Source organism: Theobroma cacao, chromosome 5, assembly GCF_053813885.1.
Source record: "Theobroma cacao isolate CCN51 chromosome 5, ASM5381388v1, whole genome shotgun sequence".
In the NCBI taxonomy this organism is placed as follows: Eukaryota; Viridiplantae; Streptophyta; class Magnoliopsida; order Malvales; family Malvaceae; genus Theobroma; species Theobroma cacao.
The window spans coordinates 3476529-3502138 of NC_142643.1; the positions used below are offsets into that span (position 1 = coordinate 3476529).

The 25610-nt window shown below is 34.3% G+C and overlaps 1 protein-coding gene across 1 annotated transcript; it reads right to left on the bottom strand.

Annotated features, from left to right (window-relative positions):
* Positions 1–20016: 20016 nt before the first annotated feature.
* LOC148762360 (putative CoA ligase CCL10) lies at positions 20017–23730 on the bottom strand. The gene is made up of 6 exons (XM_088806591.1): positions 22617–23730; positions 21410–21599; positions 20736–20881; positions 20574–20641; positions 20389–20491; positions 20017–20300 (listed from the first exon to the last, which is right to left on the bottom strand). Exons 1-6 carry the CDS (start codon positions 23640–23642, stop codon positions 20187–20189), a joined length of 1647 nt encoding a protein of 548 aa, XP_088662717.1. The 5' UTR covers positions 23643–23730; the 3' UTR covers positions 20017–20186.
* Between the last annotated feature and the right edge of the window lie 1880 nt (positions 23731–25610).

Below are 25610 nucleotides of genomic sequence, written 5' to 3' on the forward strand. Positions count from 1 at the left end.
GAAGAATATAAAAAATAATAATAATAAAAAATAAAATAAAAGATATAATAATAAAAAATAATAAAGAATATAAAATATAAAATAATAAAAATAGTAAAAAAATGATGAGATTTTTGTTCACTAAAATAACATGGAATCATGAACAATTTATAAAGTATCCAATTATAAAAAAAAGGAAATATAGGAGAAACTTAGGATAAGAAAAAAATATAATAATAATAAAAAATAATAAAATAAGAATAAATTTCAAAAAGCATATCATATGTTTCCATCGCATCATGCACATCATGGTATTATGATATTTTTGTTCTCGAGCATAAGTCTCGATGATGGGATTTTTCGAAGATCTTGCGAAGGCGGGTATTTCTCGAAAAGTTTTCTAAGTGAAAAGATGTCCCCGAGCCTCACAGTATGATGGGAGGGCTCGAAAAATATCTTTAATAAAAGGTTTTCTCTCGTATTAGGTTCATATTCACGAAAATATTATTTTTAAAGAAAAACGTACGATAACTCCGATGATGAGAATTATTCGTTAAATTTGCGAATGTGAGTTTCTCGGATAATTTCTTAGGTGAGAGAACACCCCGGATCCTACCAGTATGATGGGCGGATTCGAGAGAACGTCCTCGATAAAAGGTTATTCGTCCGACATATTTTCATCCCACGCCATGCATTTCATCTTGCCTCACATTTGCACTTCATTTTAGAATCAAATAAAATAATTTAATAAAATTGGAGATAAAATAAGTAAATTATAGCTAAGGAAATAAAATGAACTAAAAAAAATAAAACCTAATAGGATAATTTAAAAATGGTACCGTTCATGGAACGGGCGTTCCGGGGGCGCTAATCCTTCCCCGGGCGTAACCGTACTCCAGAACCTAGATCTCGAAAAATGTAGACCAGTTTAAGATTCTTTCGGCGGGCTTAAATCTAATTAAGACTCTGTCGATTAGAATCGAGTCAATAGGTGGCCAATCACACCTAGTAAAAAAGATTGGTGGCGACTCCTAGTTTTAGAGTTTTCATCGCGTCTGGCGATCGGGTTCCCGGACTCGCTTGTTAAGACAGTTGGCGACTCCACTGGGGACTGTCGAGAGTCGAACCATTAAATAATAATAGGTTATCCAAGGTTTTAAATAATTCAATGTTTTCTTAGTATTAATGACTTGCTCTGCATATTTTGTTTGATGCATTTTTTTATTTTGTACTTTATTGCTTTTAATAATTGTGGGGATTTAGGATAGAGGGATGTGAGATTATTGGTCCAAAATCGATGTCTTCCTTCACACACACAGCACATTTTGCATTCATGCATAAGCCCTCTACTCGGGTTATGTCCATATTTAAGAGGGAGTTTAGTAGCTACGCTCTCGTGAAGTGATAACCTCCGCACGGGCTAGTGAAGACTTCCACTCAGATTGAACCTAGTCCGTTCGAAGCCTGTAATGGGTGAGGACTGGGGTGCCTTACTAGTCCGCATGGATGACAATGAGGAATGATTTGGGAACCTTTAGCTCCGTTTGTAACCCAAACTCAGCATATAGAAAATTGCAAGTAACCTTCCTTTAGGTAGAGCCATTCCAACATACTGTGAAGGAGGTACCCTTAAATAGGAACACATGAAGGAATACTTCTCAGTCTCTCTATTTTGACTTCTTGCATAACATTATGGAAATAAAAAAAAAAAGAGAAAAAAAGTAAGGAAAAGGAAACAAACAAAGTCTTTTCTTTTATTTCTTTTGTTCTTTAAAAATTATGAAAATGAATAAACAAATAAAAAAAGAATAAAGAATTAAGAACGATGTTTCTGTTAATTGTTTTTTCTTGTAAAAATAAAAAAAGAGGAAAAAGAACTAAAAAAAAAGGAAAGACAAAGATCTTCCATTTAAATAGGAATGAAAAAAGAAATAAAAAGGGTTTTTCATTTTTTTCATTACGTTCAAAAAAAAAGAGAAAAAGGAAAAAAAGGATTTTAATTTTGAATAGATCTTCCACTTTTCATTTTCACATGATTTTTAAATGGTTTTTATTGTGCTCGCATTGCATGTACAGTGTTTAAATTTTCTTACATTTTGGGGGTACTCCATTGCATATTATTTCATCTATTCATCAAAGCATTATTGCATTTCATGCATTCATACACATGACATTTTTGCATCCATATCCAGATATTCATCTTTTCTTTATTTCTAGCCATATTTATTCCCATAATAAAGAACCACACAGTTTTATTAGGTTTGAAGGAAATAGAATAAATCCACATTTATGGAAAACATCTAGAAAGGTTTCAGTCAAATTTCGAAACTCCTTTTCTAATTTATTTGAGTTAAAGGGGTTGAAGGATATGGAACATCAATTGGAAGCAAAGATAAGTGCATTAGAGCGCAACCAAGAAGAGTTCGAATATGATTTTCGAGAGATGAAAGGACAAATTGCTAAATTGATGGAAATGGTTGAACGTCTCAACAAAACCAATGAAATTCACCCTTAAGAATTTCAATCGCTTCAAGCTGAACCACATCTCAAGCAACCATTGAAGGAAGGCCAATTTGTCCTTGATATGACCAACATTTCACTCAGTGACCCAAGTCAAGATCTGGGTTTGGAAAAAGTTATGAAAGGGATGGACGAGTTGAATATGCAGATGGTTGAATTGAAGAGCTCAATATCCAAGATGGGACCTCTAAGCTCTGCACCACCTTTAAACAGTGGTTTGCCACCGAGCACATACTTCCAACCTACCCCTTTTCGACCAACTTTTCAACCCATGACCATTGGTCTGCGTCCAAGTTTTCACCCTTGCCCAAACACCTTTCGACCACTTGTTCAACAACCTCCTCGAGCCTAATTGTTCACACCATCACCAACCACCCCTGCTCCTAGCCTAGGTGTCATCCAAAAACAATCCAAAAAGAAACTACATAAAAAGTTGGATCCCATTCCCATTTCTTATGGAGAAAATTTTCACCAATTGGTTCTAGATCATTTTGTTGCTGCTATGCCTATAGAACCCTTGAAACCTCCATATCCAAAGTGGTACAATCCAAATGCAAGATGCAATTATCATGGTGGAGTCATGGGACATTCCATTAAAGATTGTACTGCATTCAAGCATAAGGTGCAAACATTGATAGATGTAAAGTGGTTTGATCTAGCAAAGATGGTCGGGCAGCGTGATAAGGTGTCCAAATAGGTGTCTAAGTGGCAAAAATGGGCTTTATTAGGACTTTTTCTTTTTGAGTAAAGGTTTTTAGGTTTTAGGACATTTAATGTTTAGACATGGTTATGCTTAATTTCTTTTGAAGTTTGTAAAAAATGGATTTATGATAGTGAACAATTATCAGAAAATGAATGTGTTCCTTGAATGATGTAAGAAAATTATCACAGTTTGGATCAAACGTATCAATGATTGACTTTTCAGATTGTATTTAAGCATATTCTGAATTTTGTTTCATTACAAAAAAAAAAAACCACACAAAAAAAATGATGATTAATGGAAAAATAAATGTTTTACACAACTTAGATTTTGTTGTAATCTCATCATGCATAAAAAGTGCCCCGAATCATTCATCATCTATTGACTCATAAGTCATCTTGTCATGCATTTAAACATCCATTGATTTGGACACCCATGCATTTATCATTCATCCACCTTTTTATAAGTACTGTCATTTGACTTCGTTACATACAATGAAAAGAGAGGCAACAATGTCATTGGTTTCATGGAATAAAAGATCTTTTTCCAAGTTTTGTACAAAGAAGGAGTACATTTAGGAAGATCTCTAGTAAAGAAGAACTTATCACTCAATCTAATTTGTTTCCATTTTGTGAAAAGATAAAAGCTCGAGAAAGCCCTTTGGCTGTTTGTGTGATACGTGGACTCAAATTAGAATCATGAGAGATGAACAGTCAAAACGAATGGACGAGATTAAGAAATGTTAGGACAAGATAAAGGAACAGTTGGAAAGGTTAATGGAGATGATTACTAGTAAAGAGGAAAGGTCTTTCGAAGGATTATTAGGTTTGCAAAGATAGAGCCAATTGCAGATGAAAGGGCAAACTATGTCGTTTCCAAGGGTAAATTTCTTTGACCCAACTCCTATTCCTGACTTAGATAACCCTAGAAAGCAAGAAAAATTAAAAGTAGAATCTTCTGAGCTAAAGAAAAAATTACAAATGCAACAAAAGCATGACCTTTTGGATGAGTGCCTTAAAGCTATTGAAGGGATGGACATCTATGGTTCTATTGATGCAATAGAATTGTGTTTGGTACTTGATGTGATCATCCCACCTAAGTTCAAAGTACCAGATTTTGAGAAATATGATGGAACCAAATGCCCAAAGGCCCATATTGTTATGTATTGTCAGAAAATGGTTGCACATGCACATGATGATAAACTCTTGATTCATTGTTTTCAAAATAGCCTAACAAAGTCTGTAGCTAAATGGTATGCTCAATTGGATATGAATCACATCAGTTCTTGGAAAGATCTTGCAAGAGCATTCGTAGTCCGATACAAACATGTTTTGGACATGGCCTCGGATAGGCTTTCTTTGCAAAACATGGAGAAGAGAGACACTGAGAGTTTTAAGGAATACGCTCAAAAATGGAGAGATGTTGTTGCACAGGTTCAACTACCTCTCACTGCAAAAGAAACAACAATGTTTTTATTGGTACTTTACCACCACCATACCATGATAGGCTAATCGAAAATGTTACTAGGAACTTCACTAACATAGTGATTTCAGGAGAGATGATTGAGAATGCAATTAAGAAGGGTAAAATCAAAGAGAATAGTGTTAGTAGCATGGAAAATTGTAATGCCTCAAAGAAAATGAGAGGGGAGGCACGAGTTATCACATGTGAAAAGCAACCATAAGGCATCAATCCATACCATCTTCATTCTACATACCAACCTTCTTACCCCGCTCGGAATCATATTTCCCATAGCCTGTATCCTTATCAATCAATTTCGCAACCAATTTTTCATCTAAGAGCACCCACACCTCCATTTATGCCTCAATCATTGCCAAAACCCAACCTTCGCCAATTGCCCATGCCAATCTCAAAACTTTTGCGTATACTAATTGAGAATCAATACCTCAGTCTGGTGCCAATGAAGACAATTCCAAACCCATCGCCAAAGAATTATAACCCTAATGCTAAATGTGACTATCACATGGGGGCAATTGGACACTCAATAGAGAAATGTAAGCAATTAAAAGAGAAAATCGAAAATCTCATCAAGGATGGCAGTTTGACTCTTGAGCTTATAGAACGTTGGAAATCGGTTGTGCCATAGAGTGGGCTCTTGTTTGGAAGTTGAAAAAGCCTCATGTCTCAAGCAAATTACTTGTAGGAAAAATGGATGATTCAGAGTTCTTATTTTGTAGTTAGATGCATGGCATGAGTACGATTTTGTTAAGAGTTGTAATTGAAGCATTAATGTTTTTGTTGAATGAAAATTTTTGAAGTTTTATGATATGATATAATTGATTCAATAAAGGTTTGATAACATGTTTTCAAGATAAAAAAAAATACTAAAAAAAACAACAACAACAAAAAGAGAAAGAAAGAAAGAAGGGTCATAAATGAAAAAAGGTTTTAGGCAATAAAATGTGCACATGATCTCGAAAGAATTGATAGTTACTGTTTGGAACAAACTTGTCCTTGCAACATTTTCTAACCATTTCTTCAAACACTTTGGAGCCTAAGACCATTCAAATAAGGATATTCAAGAACTTGAGTCCAAAAGGAAACAAAGTTTTGAAGGTTTATTAACCTTATAATGTGATACCAAAAGACAATGATCTTTGTCTAGGCAATGACCAATGTTATAATTGATTGTTTTGTAAAATTTTTCTTTAAAAATCAAGCAAATCAGGCACTCTTGTAAAGACTCTGAATGTGGTAGGTTAATAAATGTCAAGACTATGCTAAAATCTCAAATATGCCAAAACCTCTCAAATTTCTTTCAACTATATGCCAAATGTCAACCTTTCAAAACCATCTTTGATCTTATTCTGGTACATGATGACCAAAAACAAGATTACCCAATACCTTTAAGACACTTTGGCTTTAAAAATAGTCTTTTTTCCCCTCTTATTTAGCAAAAGTGTTTCTTAAAAGAGTTGATCATGATAAGGTGTTCTGATATTAGATCTTTGAAGGCTTCTAAGGAACCTTTATTATTAAGAGTGGTCTTTTGAGCCTTCATTTGAGTGGTTGATTAAGAAAGAAAACATTCTTGATGAATCTTTTCACTTTGGAAAGGTTGATCCAATCTTCAGTTGTGAAGTGAGAAAAAGAAAAAAAGAAAAACAGAAAGTGAGTGAATGGCGAGGAAAGTTGATAGTGACATTATGTCACGACCCGGAACTCCTATCGAGCCCGTGACAACAGTCGCAAAGCCTCGACATACATTATTCACCCCGAATGCCAATCGAAACCTCGCAAGGCTCTCGTATCAGCTTTCGCACTTCCCCGGTGAGCAATAGTTATTAAATCTCGCATTTGAAGAAATCAATAGTTGTTTCCAAATCAAAACAATAAAATATTATTTTTTGGCTCACAGGGGCATTTTCATCATTTTTCTTTGAAAATATCGAAACCCACCAAAAACATGGTGTGTGGGCGAAAAAAACATGTTTCATAATTAAAAGTAAATTTAGATGTCTAAAATAATTATTTGAAATGAAATTATAATTGTTTGAATAAAATAATAATATTTAATAAAATATTCTATTTTTTAAATAAAAAACAATATTATAGAAAAATCCGTAATTTAATATCTGTAGTGTAAAAGCTAAATATATTCATACGTACTTTAAAGCAGATAACTGAAGTATAAAACTTCTTTTACAGTGACACGTGGACCCCAACTAACCAATAAGGTGCTAGTCTGTGAACCTACAATTTTGTCGATGCAAGGCTAATTGAAGTCCTTAATGGAATCGGCTATCTACCTGCTATCTTGAGCCTGAAATGTAGAGAATTGAGAGTGGTGAGATTATAAAATCCCACTGAGTAAACAGATACCATCTAAATCATATAAAGTTGAGTAAATGGAGACAATTAAGATATTTCATTTCAGTATGTTTTTCATAACATCAATAATCAATTTACTCAAATAATTAACTTGGCTTATATATTTCACAAAACTTGGCTCCTGCCAAAATCATTCCAGAGGATGCCTTGGCTTAGGCATTTGACTGAGACCACCAAGACTGTTAAATGTCTTTACATCCGAAATTCTAGCCATGCCTTGGCGTTGGCTGAGTCTCACTCTCACGCAGTGGTCCACGTGAAGTGCACTCAAATCTTTACCTCCAAAGATACCCTCCACACAGCTCTCCGATCGAGGTAAGGTATATATGATTTTGTGCCCCCTCTCTTAGGCTGGTCCACAGAACCTCCACTGTAGGGATTATGAATTATTTTATCTACCACCTGATTTATAAAATCTTTTTCTGCATGACATGACAATTTATTGCAACCTAGCCTTTCAAGGTTGAATACACAATACAAATAATTCTAACACCAAAATCAGTTTAGCCATTCATGATCATATATTGTCATAAGCCATTCAATTTAAAACCATAAATTTACAACACAAGTAGGTAGTCTCCAATTACTCTATTTTCAAAACCAGTATTCAATTTTCCAGAAAATTTATAAAATCATTTCATAAAAGCACAATTTCTCCTAAAACATAGCAATTTATCATTTAAACTCATTTTTCGTAAAATCATACAATTGTATAAAACTACTCTAAATAATTAAGACGATAATAAGTTCACACAAAGTTCTAGGAGTCGATGTACTCCTAACCCCAGTCTTCAAACATAATCTCTGTACTTTTACCAGTGTAATTTGCTCACCACCTATCCACAATATACAATACATAATTCACCACATTAATGCTTGACCATTATAAATCAATTCAGGCTCGGTGTATATGCATAATATAACATGCAACTTATCCGACTACCGCTTAAATGCGGTGCTGACCTAATTCGGCCTATTACCCGATTAAATTACTAATGCATCTAATTTAATCCCAAATTACTCCATTTCTTTTCTAATACCTAAATCCACCAAACATTATTCAAATAACACCAATTTCAGCATCAAAACCTTCCCATTTCTTCACAGAAAAATTCGACCATTACAGTGCACTAACACCGTGATTTTTCCTACTTAATTTTCTCTCCATAATTCATTAATTCCTACACCAAAAACTATTATTTCTTAATCAAATCACCTAGAATAACATCCCATTCTTCCTCATTATTCACTTAGAGAATTCGGCTAAGGCTAGGTAATGGGAAAAATGAACGTTTTTCTACATATTTTGTTTACTAACATGCTAAACTAACACTAAACACTAACATATATCAAAATCAAATCAATCCAATAATTTTCTCTCTCTAGACCCATATGACCAGCCATGAAATCACCATGAAAACATGAAATTTAATCATGGAAAGTAAGGAGAAATGCTTGGGAATAAGAAAACTCAAACTTAATAGAAAAAATCTTACCTTTTTCACTTAATTTCCTTGAAAATTCACACTTTTTCTTTGATTTTCTCTCTCTAGGGTTTGGTTTTTATTTTCTCTCTCTTCTTGCTGGTTTGACCGACCATGGGGTGGAAGATGGGCTGGTTTTTGTGCCTTTTAAAAAGAAAAAATAATAAATTAATAAAGACATGACACGTGGCATCATGTCATTGGCCCTTTTTTAAAAAATTTTGACTTTTCATTTTAATTTTCCACCACACCTTTATTCCATCTTTATCCATTCCCACCATAATTAAATTCCACAAATTTGACAAGTGTTGGTATGGCAAAATTATCATTTTGCCCCTATACTCCAAAAATACCGAGAATTGAAAAATTTTCACTTCTAAACCTCAAATCATACTCCAATACTCAAATCATACTCCAATAAGTCAAATGGGGCCAAAAATCTTTTCTAAAATTCTCATTTTGTCCGCAAGTGGTAAATGACCATTTTACCCCTAGATAATGAAAATTTCGGTTTGACTCCAAATTGATCCTCAAACTTTGAATTACCATTTTGAGTCATCCATGGACTGTGAAGCTCTTAATTTCACCTTAAAATTCCTATTTGAACTAATTCGAGGTATAAATCGACTTACTTGTACTTCTAAGCACAATACCGATTTTTAAATATTCTTTCGGGACTGTTCAAATATACAATCACTCTATCAGTCTCATGTGTAACATGGTAGATAATTTAGGACTGGGCTTGACACATTATGCACTTGAAATACTTAAATGGTGTCAAAAGTGGAAAAATGAAGAAAAATCATCCTTTGATCTTAAATTGTTCTTTTCTAGGGATTTGCTCTTCAATAGAAGTAACCATAGTTGAGAGGATAAATGACCATATTTCATTTTCCCTTCACAAATGAGAAATTATCCACTTGCTACCCCTTTGAGCCTATTACATTGTCTCTAAAATGCACCTCAACCAAGGATCACCTCCCACATTGGGGGGCAATATTGAAGATAATTTTTTGTCAAAATGATGGATGATAGAAGATTCATTTTAAGGGAAAAACGAACATCTATTATATTATGGGGAACAGATGCGAATTTGAGTTCTTGAAAGTTTCGAACTCAATCCATCAACATGAAGATTAAAAAAATGAATGAAGAAGAAAAAATGAAAATGAAAATTGAAAAATGAAAGGAAGAAAAAAGCATAGAAGAGAAACGGTGGAAAAAGTATGCTTTGAGAAAGGACAAATGTCTTAAAAGAGTCCTTAGAGCAATAATGAATAATCCTTAGTTTAATCACCTTTAAATACATGTTTTGGGCCTGTGTATCCATTTCTTTCAGAACCTTTAACCATAGCCTACATTACGTGCTTGAAGAAGTCCATTTTGATCAAGTGTGGATACTTAAATTGAAGAGCTATCTTAAAGAAAGAGACCATCACATGAAAGATGAAACCTTGACTTCTTTTCTTTGCTAAAATTACCTTCTTGAATCCCTTAAGTCATTTTGGACTAAATTTGAGTTTTTCAAGTGCATGATGGAACAATCAATCAAAATAATAAAAAAAAGAGCAATTGAGAAAGATGAAGCTCTAGGGTGAAAACCCGAACGGGTAGTCTAGAGCGAAGATGAAAAAAAAAAAGAGAAAGAAAAAAGCAAGTGAGAAAAATGAAGCTTTAGGGTGAAAACCTGAAAGGGAAGCCTATAGCAAAGATGGGAATTTATGAAGCCACTCATGACTCCAACTAAGGTGATAACAAGAAGCATTAAAGATAGACCATTTCAAGGCAGTTGAATGCATTGGACACCTTCCTAAGGGTTTAAGACTCTTAAACACCCTTAAAGATTCAAGATCATTTGAAAAAGATCCATACTGAATTTTAAGCCTATCTCTGTTGAAATAGCCTTCTGCAATATTAAGCCTGTAATAGCTAGTCTTGACATTTATCATCTTGCCACACATCATGAGGCTTTCCATACTGAATTTTAAGCCTATCTTTGTCAAAATAGCCTTATGCAATATTAAGCCTGTAATAGTTGGTCTTGACATTTATCATCTTGCCACACATCATGAGGCTTAGAGGGTGTCAAATTTGATTGTGATTTGAAAGGAATCTTTTTGCAAAATTTAATCCTAAATCACTATACATTTGTGAACTTAGACAAAGAAACTTCAATTTTTTTTTCTCCCCATGGAATGGTGAAAAATCTTTATTGTTGACCAAGACCTTGATGTGTTAAACCATCCAATCCATATGAAAAACTAGATTGTCATTTGGCTCATCTAAAATCATTTCAAACAGTAATCATCAATTTTCAAGAGATTTAAGTGTCACATATTGGAAAAATGTCAAATTGACTCAATTTTGTTCCAAACTTTAACTACCTTTAGTCATAAAAAATTGGTTTTGTGGGGTAATTTTATCAAAATTCAAGATGCTTTGAAAGTAATGGAGAATTCTTCATTTTTGTAAAATAACTTTTGTTATTGTAGTATGAAGATCAAAAGTTTTAAATGATGAGACAAGCATTTTTTTGAATCTTTTCTCAATAATCAAGAGGTATGGAACCTTTGAAATCAAGTTTGAATTGATACACGATCTTATGGAGATATCCATTTTCGGGAAATAACTACAAGAATCGAGAATGATGTGACAAGAGTAGCAAGAAAGTTCTTTTTTGATAAAGTGATTGGCAATTGCACAAAAAGATCATAGAAGAGTGTGCAAAGATAGGAAGAATGGCTTTCAATAGAGGAAGACACTGAAAAGAAATGATAAGATAAAGGTAACTTTTCCTCCTATCATGCAATCATGCATGCATGCATATGACCATGCAACAGTGAGGTTGGAAATTTTCTGTGCAATAGTCAATATTCACACATATTTCTATGCATTGGGAAAGGAGAAAATCCATGCAACACAAAAAACTATGCAAAGACATCAAGCTTTGATTAATTTGAGAACCACTTTGAAACATTTCAGATAATTAGTGTCAAGATTTTTTAAAGTTACGTTGCCTCAGTTTTCGAGGAGCCACATTTCCTAAATCGTCAGGGTACATTCTGAAGACCTCCGGGCACATTATTCTCTTAAATCCTTCGGGTGCATCTTCTAAAACGTTCGGGTAATTAGTATCAAGATTTTTTAAAATTAGGTTGCCTTAATTTCAAGGAGCCACATTTCCTAAATCCTCCGAGTACATTCTGAAGACTTCTGGGCATATTATTCTCTTAAATCCTCCGGGTGCATCTTCTAAAACCTCCGAGTAATTAATGTCAAGATTTTTTAAAGTTACGTTACCTCAGTTTTCGAGGAGCCACATTTCCTAAATCTTCTAAATACATTCTGAAGACCTCCGGGCACATTATTCTCTTATAACCTCTAGGTACATTTCTTAAAGTCTCCGGGTACATTTTCAAAACCTCCGGGCACATTTTTCCCTCAAAACCTCCGAGTAATTAGTTTCAAGATTTTTAAAGTTACGTTACCTCAGCTTTGAAGAGCCTCATTTAAACGATCCAAAAAAAACCAAAAAAAAGGAAAAAAAAAGCTTTGGTAAGAGAATTAAGGAATTTAGTTAAAAACAGTATCTACGTCTTTGCACTATTTCAGATTTTTGAAATGCGCAAAGAGGATCAGCTGTAGACACTAAAAAATTATAATAAAACTTTATTAAAAAAAAAGAAAAAATAAAAAAAATCATAAAATAAAAATCATAAACAAAAATGAATTAAAAATAATAATAATAATAGAAGAGAGAAAAAGGGGTACGACTAATAGGGTGCAGACACACCCTGCCAAGCACCACCCTTTCTTTGCCAGACACGTGAAAAACTCGCGTCTAGCAAAATAATGGGAGCGTGCCCCCTCCAGAGGCCAAAAACCTAGTATAAAAGGAAGGGGGCACTGTAGCAAAAAGGGGAATCCATAGCCAAAAATCCAAAAAACAAACAATTCAAAAATCCTAGCTTTTCTAGCAACGAGAGCAGCCACAATAACCAGAAAAAAGCCAAGAACGAGCAATCGAAAAAACCTAAAAAGCCTCTAGCAATCGAATACCACAACAAAAAATTTTCTCTACTCTTCTAACAACCAAGAAAACAACCACAATCCACAATAAAAAATATAGTACAAAAAAAATATAATGAGAGGAGGTGGGTAGTTTGATTGAAGAGTCTTTTAGTTTGATTATTTTGGGGGCAGATTCTGATTTTTGGGAGGTTTTTGGCTTGAGTAACCAGCCCCCAAAGGTTGGGTTTTGTTGTCGTCGGTGATAGCAAAGAGAAGAGAGAGGAAAAATTTTGGGTTAGCCGTCTGCGAAAGGAAGGGACTGAGAGAGGGAGACCCGATCATTTGGGTTACCACCGGTGATAGCAGAAGGGGAAAGAGGGTGTTGGGTCACCGATCGGCGGTAAGGTTAGGGAGTTTAGTTGCCGTCGATCAGGTGGAAAAGAGCCTGGGGTTCGACGTCGGCGAAATGAGAGAGAAAAGGCTAGGGAGTTTAGTCGCCGTCGTTTGATGGTGCTGCCGACCATCGCGGCACCAGATTCGACGAAAGGCTGCCCGCAGCTCCTGAAGGTCGTCATCGGTGTGGGATTATTTTAGAGAGAGAAGAGAGAGTTCAGTGGGTAAAGAATGAAGTTGAAGAGAGAAAATGGGAAGAAAGGAAGAAAATGAAGCTTAAATAGCTAAGAACTGAGGCATGTGAAACGGCGCCGTTTTGGGCACCAGGGGGCTGTTGAGTAAGAAACCAACACGGTGCGTTTTGATAAGAGGCCACGCGGTCCTTTAAGAGGAGTTTAGTTGGAGCAGGCCGACATTTGGGCCGCTCCTAGCCCGCCAAGGTAAATCCCTGACTCTTTTGAGAATCTGTTTGTTGTCCCATTTTATATATATTTTTTTAGGAATATTAGGTAGAATTAACTATAAATTATTATAGCATAAAATTTTATTTTTTTTTCTTCTTTTCTTCATGGTATTTTAGACTTAGGAGATTAATAAAAATAGGAGAATATAGAAATAATAAAGAATAAAAAAATAAAATATTTTTAGAAAATGTTTAGTTATACAAAGAATTTAAGCTTAGGAAAATATTTACTACAAATATAAAGAAAAATAAAATAATAATAATAATAAAAATAATATATAAATGAATGGAGTAAATGGTAGGCTAAAGATTTATATATAGATTAAATTAAGAAATTGGAAATTATTGGATTAAGTATTAAAGTAATAAAAAAGGTATGAGAATCAATCTTAGAAAATTAACTCCTAAAAAATAAAAAAATAATAATAATAATAATTCATGACATTAACTATAAGTCTAATATACCGATGATGGGATGTTCGATCGAGATGCGAGAAGTCGTAATCCCGGGTTGATTTTTCCTAGGTTCGAAATCCGAATTAAGGCTCCACCAGTACAATGGGAGGGCTTCGATTTCGAGATCTCAAAATTTTTATGAAAAAAAAATAACAACATAAAATCATTCAAGAAATAATAAATAAATAAATAATAGATGAAAAAGAAGAATATAAAAAATAATAATAATAAGAAATAAAGTAAAGGATAAAATAATAAAAAATAATAAAGAAATATAAAATATAAAATAATAAAAATAGTAAAAAAATGATGAGATTTTTGTTCACTAAAATAACATGGAATCATGGACAATTTATAAAGTATCCAATTATTAAAAACGGAAATATAGGAGAAACTTCGGATAAGAAAAAAAATATAATAATAATAAAATATAATAAAATAAGAATAAATTTCAAAAAGCATATCATATGTTTCCATTGCATCATGCACATCATGGTATTATGATATTTCTATTCACGAGTATAAGTCCCAATGATGGGATCTTCTGAGGATCTTGCGAAGACGGGTATTTCTCGAAAAGTTTCCTAGGTGAAAAGATGTCCCCGGATCCCACCAGTATGATGAGAGGGCTCGAGAAACATCTTTAATAAAAGGCTTTCGCTCGTATTAGGTTCATATTCATGAAAACATTATTTTTAAAGAAAAACGTACGATAACTCCAATGATGGAAATTATTCGTTGAATTTGCGAAGAGGAGTTTCTCAAATAATTCCCTAGGTGAGAGAACACCTCGGATCCCACCAGTATGATGGGCGGATTCGGGAGAAAGTCCTCGATAAAACGTTATTCGTTCGACATATTTTTATCCGACGCCATGCATTTCATCTTGCCTCACACGTGCATTTCACTTTATAATCAAATAAAATAATTTAATAAAATTGGAGATAAAATAAGTAAATAATAGCTAAGGAAATAAAATGAACTAAAAAAAATAAAGCCTAATAGGATAATCTAAAAATGGTACTGTTCATGGAACGGGCGTTCCGAAGATGTTAATCCTTCCTCGGGCGTAATCGTACTCTCGAACCTAGATCTCGAAAAATGTACACCAGTTTAAGATTCTTTCGGGGCGCTTAAATCTAATTCAGACTTTGTCGATTAGAATCGAGTCAATAGGTGGCCAATCACACCTAGTAAAAAAGATTGGTGGCGACTCCTAGTTTTAGAGTTTTCATCGCGTCTGAAGGTCGAGTTCCTGGGCTCGCACGTTACAACACCTTGTTTTCATCAAAAATAAAAGCTGCTACAACTACTAGTGCAAATTAGCTGCTTAATTTCCTCAAGCCCGTAATCTAATGGTACTATTTCACCCCACAATCCATTTGACGACTTTTCAGACCATCCATTAGCACAACCTCCATTTGATGCCATGAGCGTTTGGCTTTCATCAGCTTCATTATAGAACTCCATTTTTCCACTAGTCTTGCTTTGTATTTGTTAATTGAGCCATCATGATTTAACGTGTCTCTGAAAACCCATCTAACTCTAATTACATTCTGTTCACTTGGTCTGTCAACTAACTCCCAAGTTTCATTCTTCAAAATCATGTCCGTTTCTGAATCCATGGCTTTTCTCCAATTCTCATCAGTTTGAGCTTTTGCAAAACTAACAGGATCAGTACAAGCTAAATTACATATTTTAGAGATGTCTGCAAGTGACCTAGTCCCTCTTACAGCTAAACTTTCATCCACCAAGTCAAGTGATTCATCATCACCTCCTTGCTCCTGCTCATCTTCACCAGTAACTATAACACCGAGTCCTGCATAATTTTGCTATCCCAATTCCACTTTTGCCCTTCATCAAACTATACATCTTTGCTAATGAAAATCCTTTTTGACTTCACATCATGCAGTCTATAACCTTTTGACAAGTCACTGTAGCCAATGAAAATAGCTAGAATAGACTTAGGATCAAGCTTTGATCTCTTTTCATCTAGTACTTTGACATAGCAAACAAAAGCAAAAACCCTCATATGTGAAACATTAGGCTTCTGTTCATACCACAATTCATAAGCTGTTACATTAGGAAGTACTCTTAAATAAGTCAAATTCAAAATATAATTTGTTGTATTCACAGCTTCTGCCCAAAACACTTTAGGCATATCTTTCTAAAACATTAAACATCTAGCCATTTCCATTAGGGTTCTATTCTTCCTCTTTACAACCCCATTCTAATGAGGATTATAAGCTACAGTCAGCTGATGTTTCACTCTCAGCTTAACCAATAAGTTTTCAAACTCAAAAGCTATATACTCAAAACCATTGTCAATTCTAAGTATCTTAACCCTTTTCTTAGAAAAGTTTTCTACCTGAGCCTTAAACTTTACTCAGTACTTCTGACTTCATTTTCAAAAAATAAACCCAACTAAACTTAGTCAGATCATCTATAAACACTATATAGTATTTGCTATGACTCAAAGAAGGTGTTCTCGTGGGACCACACAAGTCTGTATGTACCAATTCAAGTTTTTGTTTTGCAAACTAGCTTCTACGCTTAGGATAAGATCCCCTGCTTTGCTTTCCAAGCTAACAAATCTAACACAACGTCTTTATTTTGCCAAAACCAGGAAAGCCTTCAACTAATTTATCATCAACCAACAACATGAGTGACTTATAGTTAACGTGACCTAACCTTTTGTTCCACAATTCAGCAGCATTATCCTCACTTACAAAAGTAGAATGCTCAACATTCATCAGATTTAGAGGATAACAATTATTTTTCATTTTGACAATTAATAATTCATCACCAGATGGATCAAAAATAGTGCATACATCATCTTTGAAAAACAATGCATAATGTTTATTTGCTAATTGACCAACACTAAGCAAATTCTGATCTGATTCAGGAACCAAATAAACATCAGTGATGTATTTTATACCTAAGAGTGTCTCAACAACAACAGCTCCTCTCCCAAGTATTTTTAGGAATACTCCATTCCCAATCTTGATCTGTGCTGAAAAACTTCTATCAATTTCTGAAAACAGTTCCTCATTGCTAGTGAGATGATGTGAACATCCACTGTCCAATAACCAAACACTCTTCTTAGTTGACTCAGCTTCTAAGTTAGCCATGAACAGCACTTCATCAGTTTCCTCAGTCTGCTTAACCACTACTGTTTTTTCTTCACTGCCTTTCTTGAATTTACAAACCTTTTGAACATGACCAAGCTGATCACATAATATGCACTTCACATTAGGCCTAAACTAGTAGTATTTAGGAGTGTGATTGGTTTTCTTACAATGAGTACATGGAGAGAACTTCTCTTGCTTCTTTCCTTGCTTTCCTTCACCAGAATTGCTTCGTTTGCCTTTGAGCTTCTTTGCACTCTCCTCTTTCACCCTTAAGCCTTTGGTCTTTGCAACCATAGCATTTTCAAGGGTTTCATTATTCCAGAGTGCTTTTCTCTACTCTAAAACAAGTAAAGCACTTAACAGTTCATTAACAGTGATCTTGGTTAAATCCTTGGAGTCTTCCAAATATGATATTTTGGCTTCAAATCTCTCTGGAATACTCGCAAGGATCTTATTCACAATTCTTTTATCACTAACCTCCTCTCCCAACCACCTAAGCTGATTCACAAGATTAATCAGCTTATCAGTATACTCCTGAATATTCTCATCCTCATTCATCTTCATTAACTCAAATTGCTTGAAAATATTCAACACATGCATAGCTCAAGTTTTGTCACTACCTTGATATTCCTCTTTCAAACTATCCCACACTAGCTTTGGATCTTCATAATTCATGATCTTCGCAAAGATTGTTTCTGAAGCTACTGATTGAAAGCAGATAAGAGCCTTATATCTCTTACCAACCTCTTCACTGTGCTGTTTGATTTGAGCCAAGGTCGAATTGGCATGTCGTTGTACCGAAATCTCGCCTGTCTCAACCATGTTCCAAAGATCGAAAGCTTTAGGATACAATCTCATTTTAACTGCCCAAAAAGGATAGTTAATTCCAAAGAAAATCGGTGGAGCTGTAGCACTAAAGCCTGCAGTAGCCATCTTTGATGCTTGGAAGAAACAATTTCATCAACAAAGAGCAAAATCACAGGTCCCTCAAGATTAAGAGCTCTGATATCATGTAGAGAAATGGAGGATAAACAAAGCAAGAAAAACTAGAAGAATGGAGAACAGAGAAAATGAAGAAAATGAGAAAATTTTAATATTGACTTGTTCAACAACTTTTCATTTCCAACTCAATATTTATACAAGTATTTTCAATTCAAAACGAACTACCCTCAGCTTAGATGTAGCCTCGGGAACTACATGTAACAAACTCAACTGGAATGAAGAAAACTAACTGACCTAGACAACGGTCACAACAAAAAATCAAAGAAGATGAATAAAACGACGAGTTTACTAGTCATTTAAAACCAAGAAACTAAAACAACAAAGACTCAAGTCGTATAGAAACTAAAGAAAAAGAAACCTGAACATAAAACGACTTCACCTCATGCGTTTCACAACTCTTGGTTTAATAATTGTGAAATGATGACGTTTTGGCTTCCTACTTAAACTCCTTTAACTAGCCATTGCTTCCTTCTTAGCTCGCAGTTGCTTTGACTTGCTTCAACCAGTTTCAAATCATTCTTTCAACACTCACCAACACTTCCAAGTAACTTCTTTTCTCACGTTAAGAACCGTCCTTTGCTAGTATGTCCTCCTTTGCGTTACTGGTTTGCACTTGCGTCACTTTATTCACTCTTACAATATGTTTCTTTCATAAGGCAATCCTTGGATGAAACCTTGCAACATTTGCCTCTTATTTAAAATCAAGTAGTCACTCACCATTGAGTCTTTGTGCTTCTATAAAAGTGTTGAATTGAATAAATCCAAAGCATCTCCTTCGAACCAAACTCTTCTTAGGAATAAAGATATCCAATACATTGCCAAACCAAGCCCCAATATCACTCAACCAATATTTATGAACTCTCACAAGGATATTGTTAACAAAGACCATATGGATTTTGTTAAGAATTGGATTTCTTTGTTGATTCGCCACATTTGCCTGTCCCTTGTAGCCACATTTTGCCTTTAGCCAATGCTATATGAAAAAAATATTAAAGAGGACAAAAAAGTACAATAATTGTTAGTGGTGAAAAATGGCCATTACACTATGTGGAAGCAAAATAAGGAATAGAGCTATACATTTTAAGCAAGGTTTCCAAATAACATGCATTTGCTTCCTAATCTTGAGGTTTTAGTTAAATAAACAAATCATTCTACCTCGAGAAATTTCTCAAGCCATTATAACAAAGAATACGTAGAAACAAATCAAGTAATATAGTTATATTAAGCAAGAATTTCAAACTAACATTAATATAAAAAGTTTTCAAAATTTTGAAGTAAATCACTTTTAATACGTTTAAAGTTGACACTTTAATATGGAGAACATATAACTCTATTATAACTTTACATTAATGCATGTGCCAGTTTATTCTTATCTTTTTAGCCTTACATTTATTCACATGCTATGAACACATGATGACATATAGACTTAACTTCAAGCATGTGATAGGAATTTAAAATTAGGCCTAATCACTTATGATCGATGGTTAAGATAGTTTTTGATTTGGTACTTTTTCATTTTTTGTAAATAGCTTAGTGCATTCATTTTCTTGTGATACATAAAACCTAGGCAGATAGATTGTGCCCCAAACCCTAGGCTAAGGCTAAGGGCTCATATGTGCTGTACCTCTTTTCACCTTGCTAAACATGGGATTTAGCACATTCTAGATAAGGTTAACGAAAAGATTATTAATACTCCACTTCAAAACTTTTTATCATAAATGTCAAGGAACTAACTGAATAAATTAGAACTTGTTGCTTCATTTGTTACCTTAAGTTTCACGTTATTCCTCCTTCCCCATTTATCTTTCCATAAACAATTATCGGTATCAAGGCTTTTTAAAATTACTCGCTATTCCTCTTTATCTCCTCTATTCTTCGTCTTGTTACTATAGGTACATGACATTATCTCCTCTATCCTTAGAGAGGGAATCCCCACAAATTTTTTATTTTTTCTTCCCCTTTCAAAACTTTCCTAGCTTTGGGTTAAAGTTTAAGGAACATCCGAGAAAGTAAAATTACTTATAATTGAATAAATATATAGTTGGTTGCTATTTGCTAACTATTTGGATTAAATATTACATGCACACCTAAGAATATTACAGTGGTATAACAACTCACAAACCGAGAATTCACAAAACATTAGTAATGAACTTCAACCCTTAAATTTTCTCGAAGGAAAAAGAGAAATTGGTATCCTATATCTTGGATCGAACTTTCTGTATGAGCTCTCTCCTCAATATCTTTCCCGAGGCTGACCTTGGGACACTATTGAGAAAAGTGACTCTTCTCAATCTTTTGTAAGGTGCAACCTGTGGGAATCAAAGACTTATAATATGTCAGAGTAGAAAAACTTATGAGCCCAAACAGTGTGAGACCTAAAGAGCAGGATCTCATTACCTTTTCTGCAATGAAAATTTTAACATCATCTTCATTTAGTGAGCTGTTGGGAGCGCGAACAATATATGCCATCGGAACCTCTCCAGCTTTAACATCAGGAAATCTAAAAAAGAGGGAGACAATTAGTAATCTAATTCCCATGTTGTTGTTGGCAAAGAAACATCTCCAATTTCCAGGCTACTTACGGAATGACGACAACATCCACAATTTCAGGATGAGAAAGCAGCAATCCTTCTAGCTCTGCTGGTGCGACCTGACAAACAGCCGTATGAATAGATAAAATAAGTTCATTTAGAAGAAGTAGAGAACAGAAACATGACTACATTTGACAATGTCTGGAATATTACCTGAAAACCGTTACATTTTATAAGCTCCTTTATCCTGTCTACAACAAATAATTGTCCTTGTTCATCAAAATATCCAAGATCCCCAGTACGCAGCCATCCTTTTTCATCCATAGCTAGCTTTGTAGCCTCTGGATTGTTAAAATAGCCTGAAAAAAAAAATCATAAATCATAACTATAAAAGGAAAATCCAGTCATGATTTTGTAGCCCAACAGGTTCGACAACTATATCAATCATTCTCTCTCCCCTTTTGTTTTTCAAATGGTGAGTTGGGTTGTGAATTATTACTCTAAAACGACATTCATTTTGTGGGAACACCCGTATCAGGTTAGTAGTAATATAGACTGAGTGATTTGCAATCATGGTTATCATGAATTTGGTTTGTAGCGTTTGTGGGATAATATATTAATATTTTTTAATTTATATAGTCAACAAATTTAAGGTTATTAGATAAAAGGACAAACATGCAGGTCTCGTAAATTGTAAGCAAAGAAATTCATATAGATCATTCGCACAGACATTGGCATTCGGCCCCATGACTACTTGATCATTCTCCCATACAAGACTAGAGACCTCTAAATAAGAAGAATTTGTTATAAGGGCAACAAATTGAGTCCTTTCTTAAAGTTTATGGCAAACCAAAGACAGGATTATACACCTAATAAAGCTCATGTACCTTGCATGATAGTCGGTCCTCGAATCCATATTTCTCCTATCTGATGTGGTGGGAGGGGTTTCATTGTATTGACACTAACAATTTTGGATTCTATTACAGGCATGAGTGTTCCAGTTGAACCCGAAAAACGACGCCCTTCCTTAGGATTCTCCAATGAAATTTTTCCGCAAGCTTCTGTCATACCATATCCCTGCACGATGTTATGTTATTTCGGATCATGATGCATACGTACTTTGTTTTACAACAACCCACTTTGATCATAAAATAATGCAAATGTTACGAGATGTCAATGCAAATTTGTAAGAGGAACAAGCCTATTAGCTAGAACGAATTGGACCCAAATTTTTTTAAAGTTAATTATACATGAAATGTATAGTATTAAATAATTTAAGGTTTATCAATATTTCCCTTTCAATTCACTACATCCCATCCCAAGAGGCAATAGCTAAAAGCAGAGTGAGGTGTACGCAACTGTTTGGCCCATCTGTTCTATCTCTTCATAATATGTCTATTTTTTATTTACCGTCCACTTCCTTTTTCCTGTTGCTTTGCTACTTCATAAGATATTTTCAACTATGTAAGTTTTTCCTTTTAAAATTGTTTTTCTGCTTTTCCCTTATTGCTTTTATGTTGCTTTTCTATTCCTTTACGTCCTTAACCTCTTCAACATTTTTTACAGAGATCTCAATTTTCCAAAAAATTCCTTACAAACTTGAAAATAAAAATTAACCAAACAAAAGTCATAACATGTACAAGAGGTTAACGCAACTTTAAAAAATAAAATAAAATAAAATAAAATCCCTTATTAAGTATTTTTTTTATTGATTTCCTACTTTTCTTTTGCTTGGCTGTTGCTTTCTATCTACACAAATATTTTAGCCTTTTTAAGTTTTTCTTTCGATTAATTCTTAAGATTTTTAATAGTTTTACTTTTACGTTTGTTCAATTTTATATTTTGTTTTTTAAAGTTATGTTGAAAGACCTTTTGCCACGTTTCATCCGATTTTATTTTATTTTTTAAAGTTACATTAATAGTTGAAAAAACATATAACCGTGTTAGTTGAATTTAACTCTACTGCTTATTAACTATTTACCATCTCGTAAAAGAGAAAAGGCTAGTGACAAAAAAATAAAGAGGAGGCACGGGAGCGGGCACAGTAAAGGGGCAGATGATTTGTATCCATCTGTCAGGTGTCAAAATAAGTACCTGAAAAATCTCAACGTGGGCCAAATTCTTGGCACATGTCTCTATTACGTCTCCGCTCAGTGGGGCTGCACTAGAGATGATTTGCCTCAATGATGACAAATCATGCTTCGTCACCTCCCCTCGCTTTGCTAACGAGACCATGACCGGAGGCACCGCAAACAAAAGAGTGACCCCGAACTTCTCCACCGCAGCCAAAACCTTCTCGAGCTCAAACTTCGCCATGGAAACCAGTACATTTCCTCTTCTCAATTGTGCAAATGATAACACCGAACCAAATCCATGAAACATTGGCAAGAAACACAAACACACAACCCTTCCTTCATTGTACCGGTCTTGATCCGCAGTAAAATTCAAGGACGACGCGATAAAATTTTTATGAGTCAGCATCACCCCTTTACTTGTTCCGGTTGTACCAGACGAGTACATCAATGCTGCCACATCATTTTGCCTCACAACGTAGGGTCGAAAATTCGAAGGTGGAGTATAGTTTTGTATTACATCGGAGTAGTAAGAGAATTTAGGATGTTGTGAGAAGTCTAGGAAGAGATTGGTGGAGCTTGATGATGATTGTAAGAAAATCAATGGAACATTAAATTGGTGGACTTTGCTATAAAGTTCAGGGATTGTGATGATAAGTTTAGGTCTGCAATCATTGACTTGTTTCGATATCTCATTGAATGTGAAAGAAGGGTTGGCTGTGGTGGCGATAGCACCAAGGGAGATGATTGCAAGGAAAGAAATGGGGAAGCGGATTGAGTTCGGAGCAAGGATGAGAACGACATCGCTTTTAGCAATGTGGAACTGGTGGTGCAATGCATAAGCCAGACTTGAGACTTGAGCTTTGAGTTGGAGAAAAGTTAAGGTTTCATTTGAATTAGAAGAATCGATGAGAGCGGTTTCGTGAGGAATGGAGGAAGTGGATTCGAATATGAAGGAGGTGAGGGAGAGTTCAGGGTTTGTTGGAAGCTTGATAGGGGGCCTTGGGGAAGTGTATGTTTGGGTTTTTGGATTGAATGATTTCGCCATGGCGAGGGTTTGTTTGCAGGAGATAGGATTTGGGCTTTGAGATGCTTGTTTCTTGGATGACTTGAATAAAGTTTGTGAAAGTAAAAATAAACAGATGTAAAGTGGGGTTACATCCACTTGCCAAAAGTAATTAAACAGATTTATTAAGTTTGATTTCTTTTTTCTGAGATTGTATCGTTCTTTGGTACAGAATAGATATCTAAACATTCATACTCTACACAACTTGTCGCTTGTTGATTGGTGGTGGTGGCTGGTCATTAGGCTTTCCCATTTTCATCTTCCCAACATGCAATTTTTTGATAAAATACTTCATTTTTTCATTTTTAGGTATAATTTTGTATAAGTTTATTAATAAAAATATTAAAAATTTAAATTATACTTTTTTCTTTGTTAATTTAAAATATTATTATTATATATTTTTAAAAAAATTGAAGGAGCGCCAGATCCCTTAGGGAGTACCGATTGGTTCCCCCCATCTTTTTTTTTTTTTTTTTAAAAATTATATAATAATAATTTTTAAAATTAATAAAAAATAAAATTATTTTTTTAATATTATCATATTATTAAATTAATAAAAAATACTAATATTTGATTAACGTTAAAATAGAATATCCACTTCAAAAACTAACGAACTCGTCTTATATTTCGATTAAATCTGCACGACGACGGCCCAAGAAAGAAATTTGATACTCCTAGTTAACTGTCGGTAGTCGACACCTTTTAATGGTTGAAACAGTTTGTTTTCATCTAATAATTGAGAGTTTTTATGTTAGTTGTTGGAAAAAGATTGGCTTCCTTTGTCCATGGAAGATTTCCATGATATTCTAGCTTTTTTGGCGGTACTTCCTCTCTGTATGTCTTTTACTTTGATGTCTTGTGACAATGCACTAGAAAAAGACAATATAACCTGCATAGACATGCTTATTATGTTGGGACAATTTGGAGATTAGAAAGGTTATTACATGAAAAGTTGTCTTGTGACACATCAACAAGATATGATTATTGCCCCCCAAAAAACAGTGTGATTGGATGTTTTATGTCAAGTTATTTGCTTGGATATTGGTACTTATAAACTATTTGAGTTATCAACTTTTTATGAAAGGATCAAGCTCTGATTAAGCTTTTCTTTATTTGGGTGTGGTTCATGGCTCATGCAAAAAGATAAGAGCTTATATTTGCATATTTAGACTCTTCCTAACGCTAGTTTTTTTAACAAATTAATGAGGACATTTTTTTATTTAATAATTACTTGCATGATCAGCTACCATGAAGCTCTTGAAGGTCTGGTACAAGATGGATGATTAATTACGCTTTATGAAGAGAATTAAATAAGCTATAACTTAAGTATGGTGATTTAAGTAGGAGCCTGGAAATTGATGCTAACTCACTAACAAACATCCAGAAGCAAATGAATAACTTAATGTGGTTGAATCTTATAATTTCCACAAAGATAGATTAAAATCTCATGGATGATCAGTAGGTGCAACACCTTTTGACCTTTTACACCCCACTAGAAAAGACATTCCCAGAAACTTTTTCCCCATATCTTTAAAACCCCATTTGTAGATTTTTGATGTTAATAAATAATGCCTACAGCTGGCAAAACCCATTAAATCTAACCAAAGATTGCACAAGAAAACAAAATGGTGAAAAGGTCAATGGATTCATCTTTTTCAAAAATATTTTGCTTTTCCCTGTTTATCTCCCATGGGAGATAAACAAAACAGCTAAACCCATTAGCCAATCAAATTGATAAACCCAAGGCATCATTATCCTGAGATCATATGATTTTGTAGCTCCTTGGACTGCTTCCCCATGAGGATTCTCTGCCACTTTGCATTATACAAATGACCTTGAATTTTCTCCTTTTGTTATATCTCAGTTCCCCCAAGTTGGATTTGTTTATCATTTCCCTCATTTTCTAATCAAGCTTTTTGCCTCTCCATACCGCACCAATCCTAATCAATT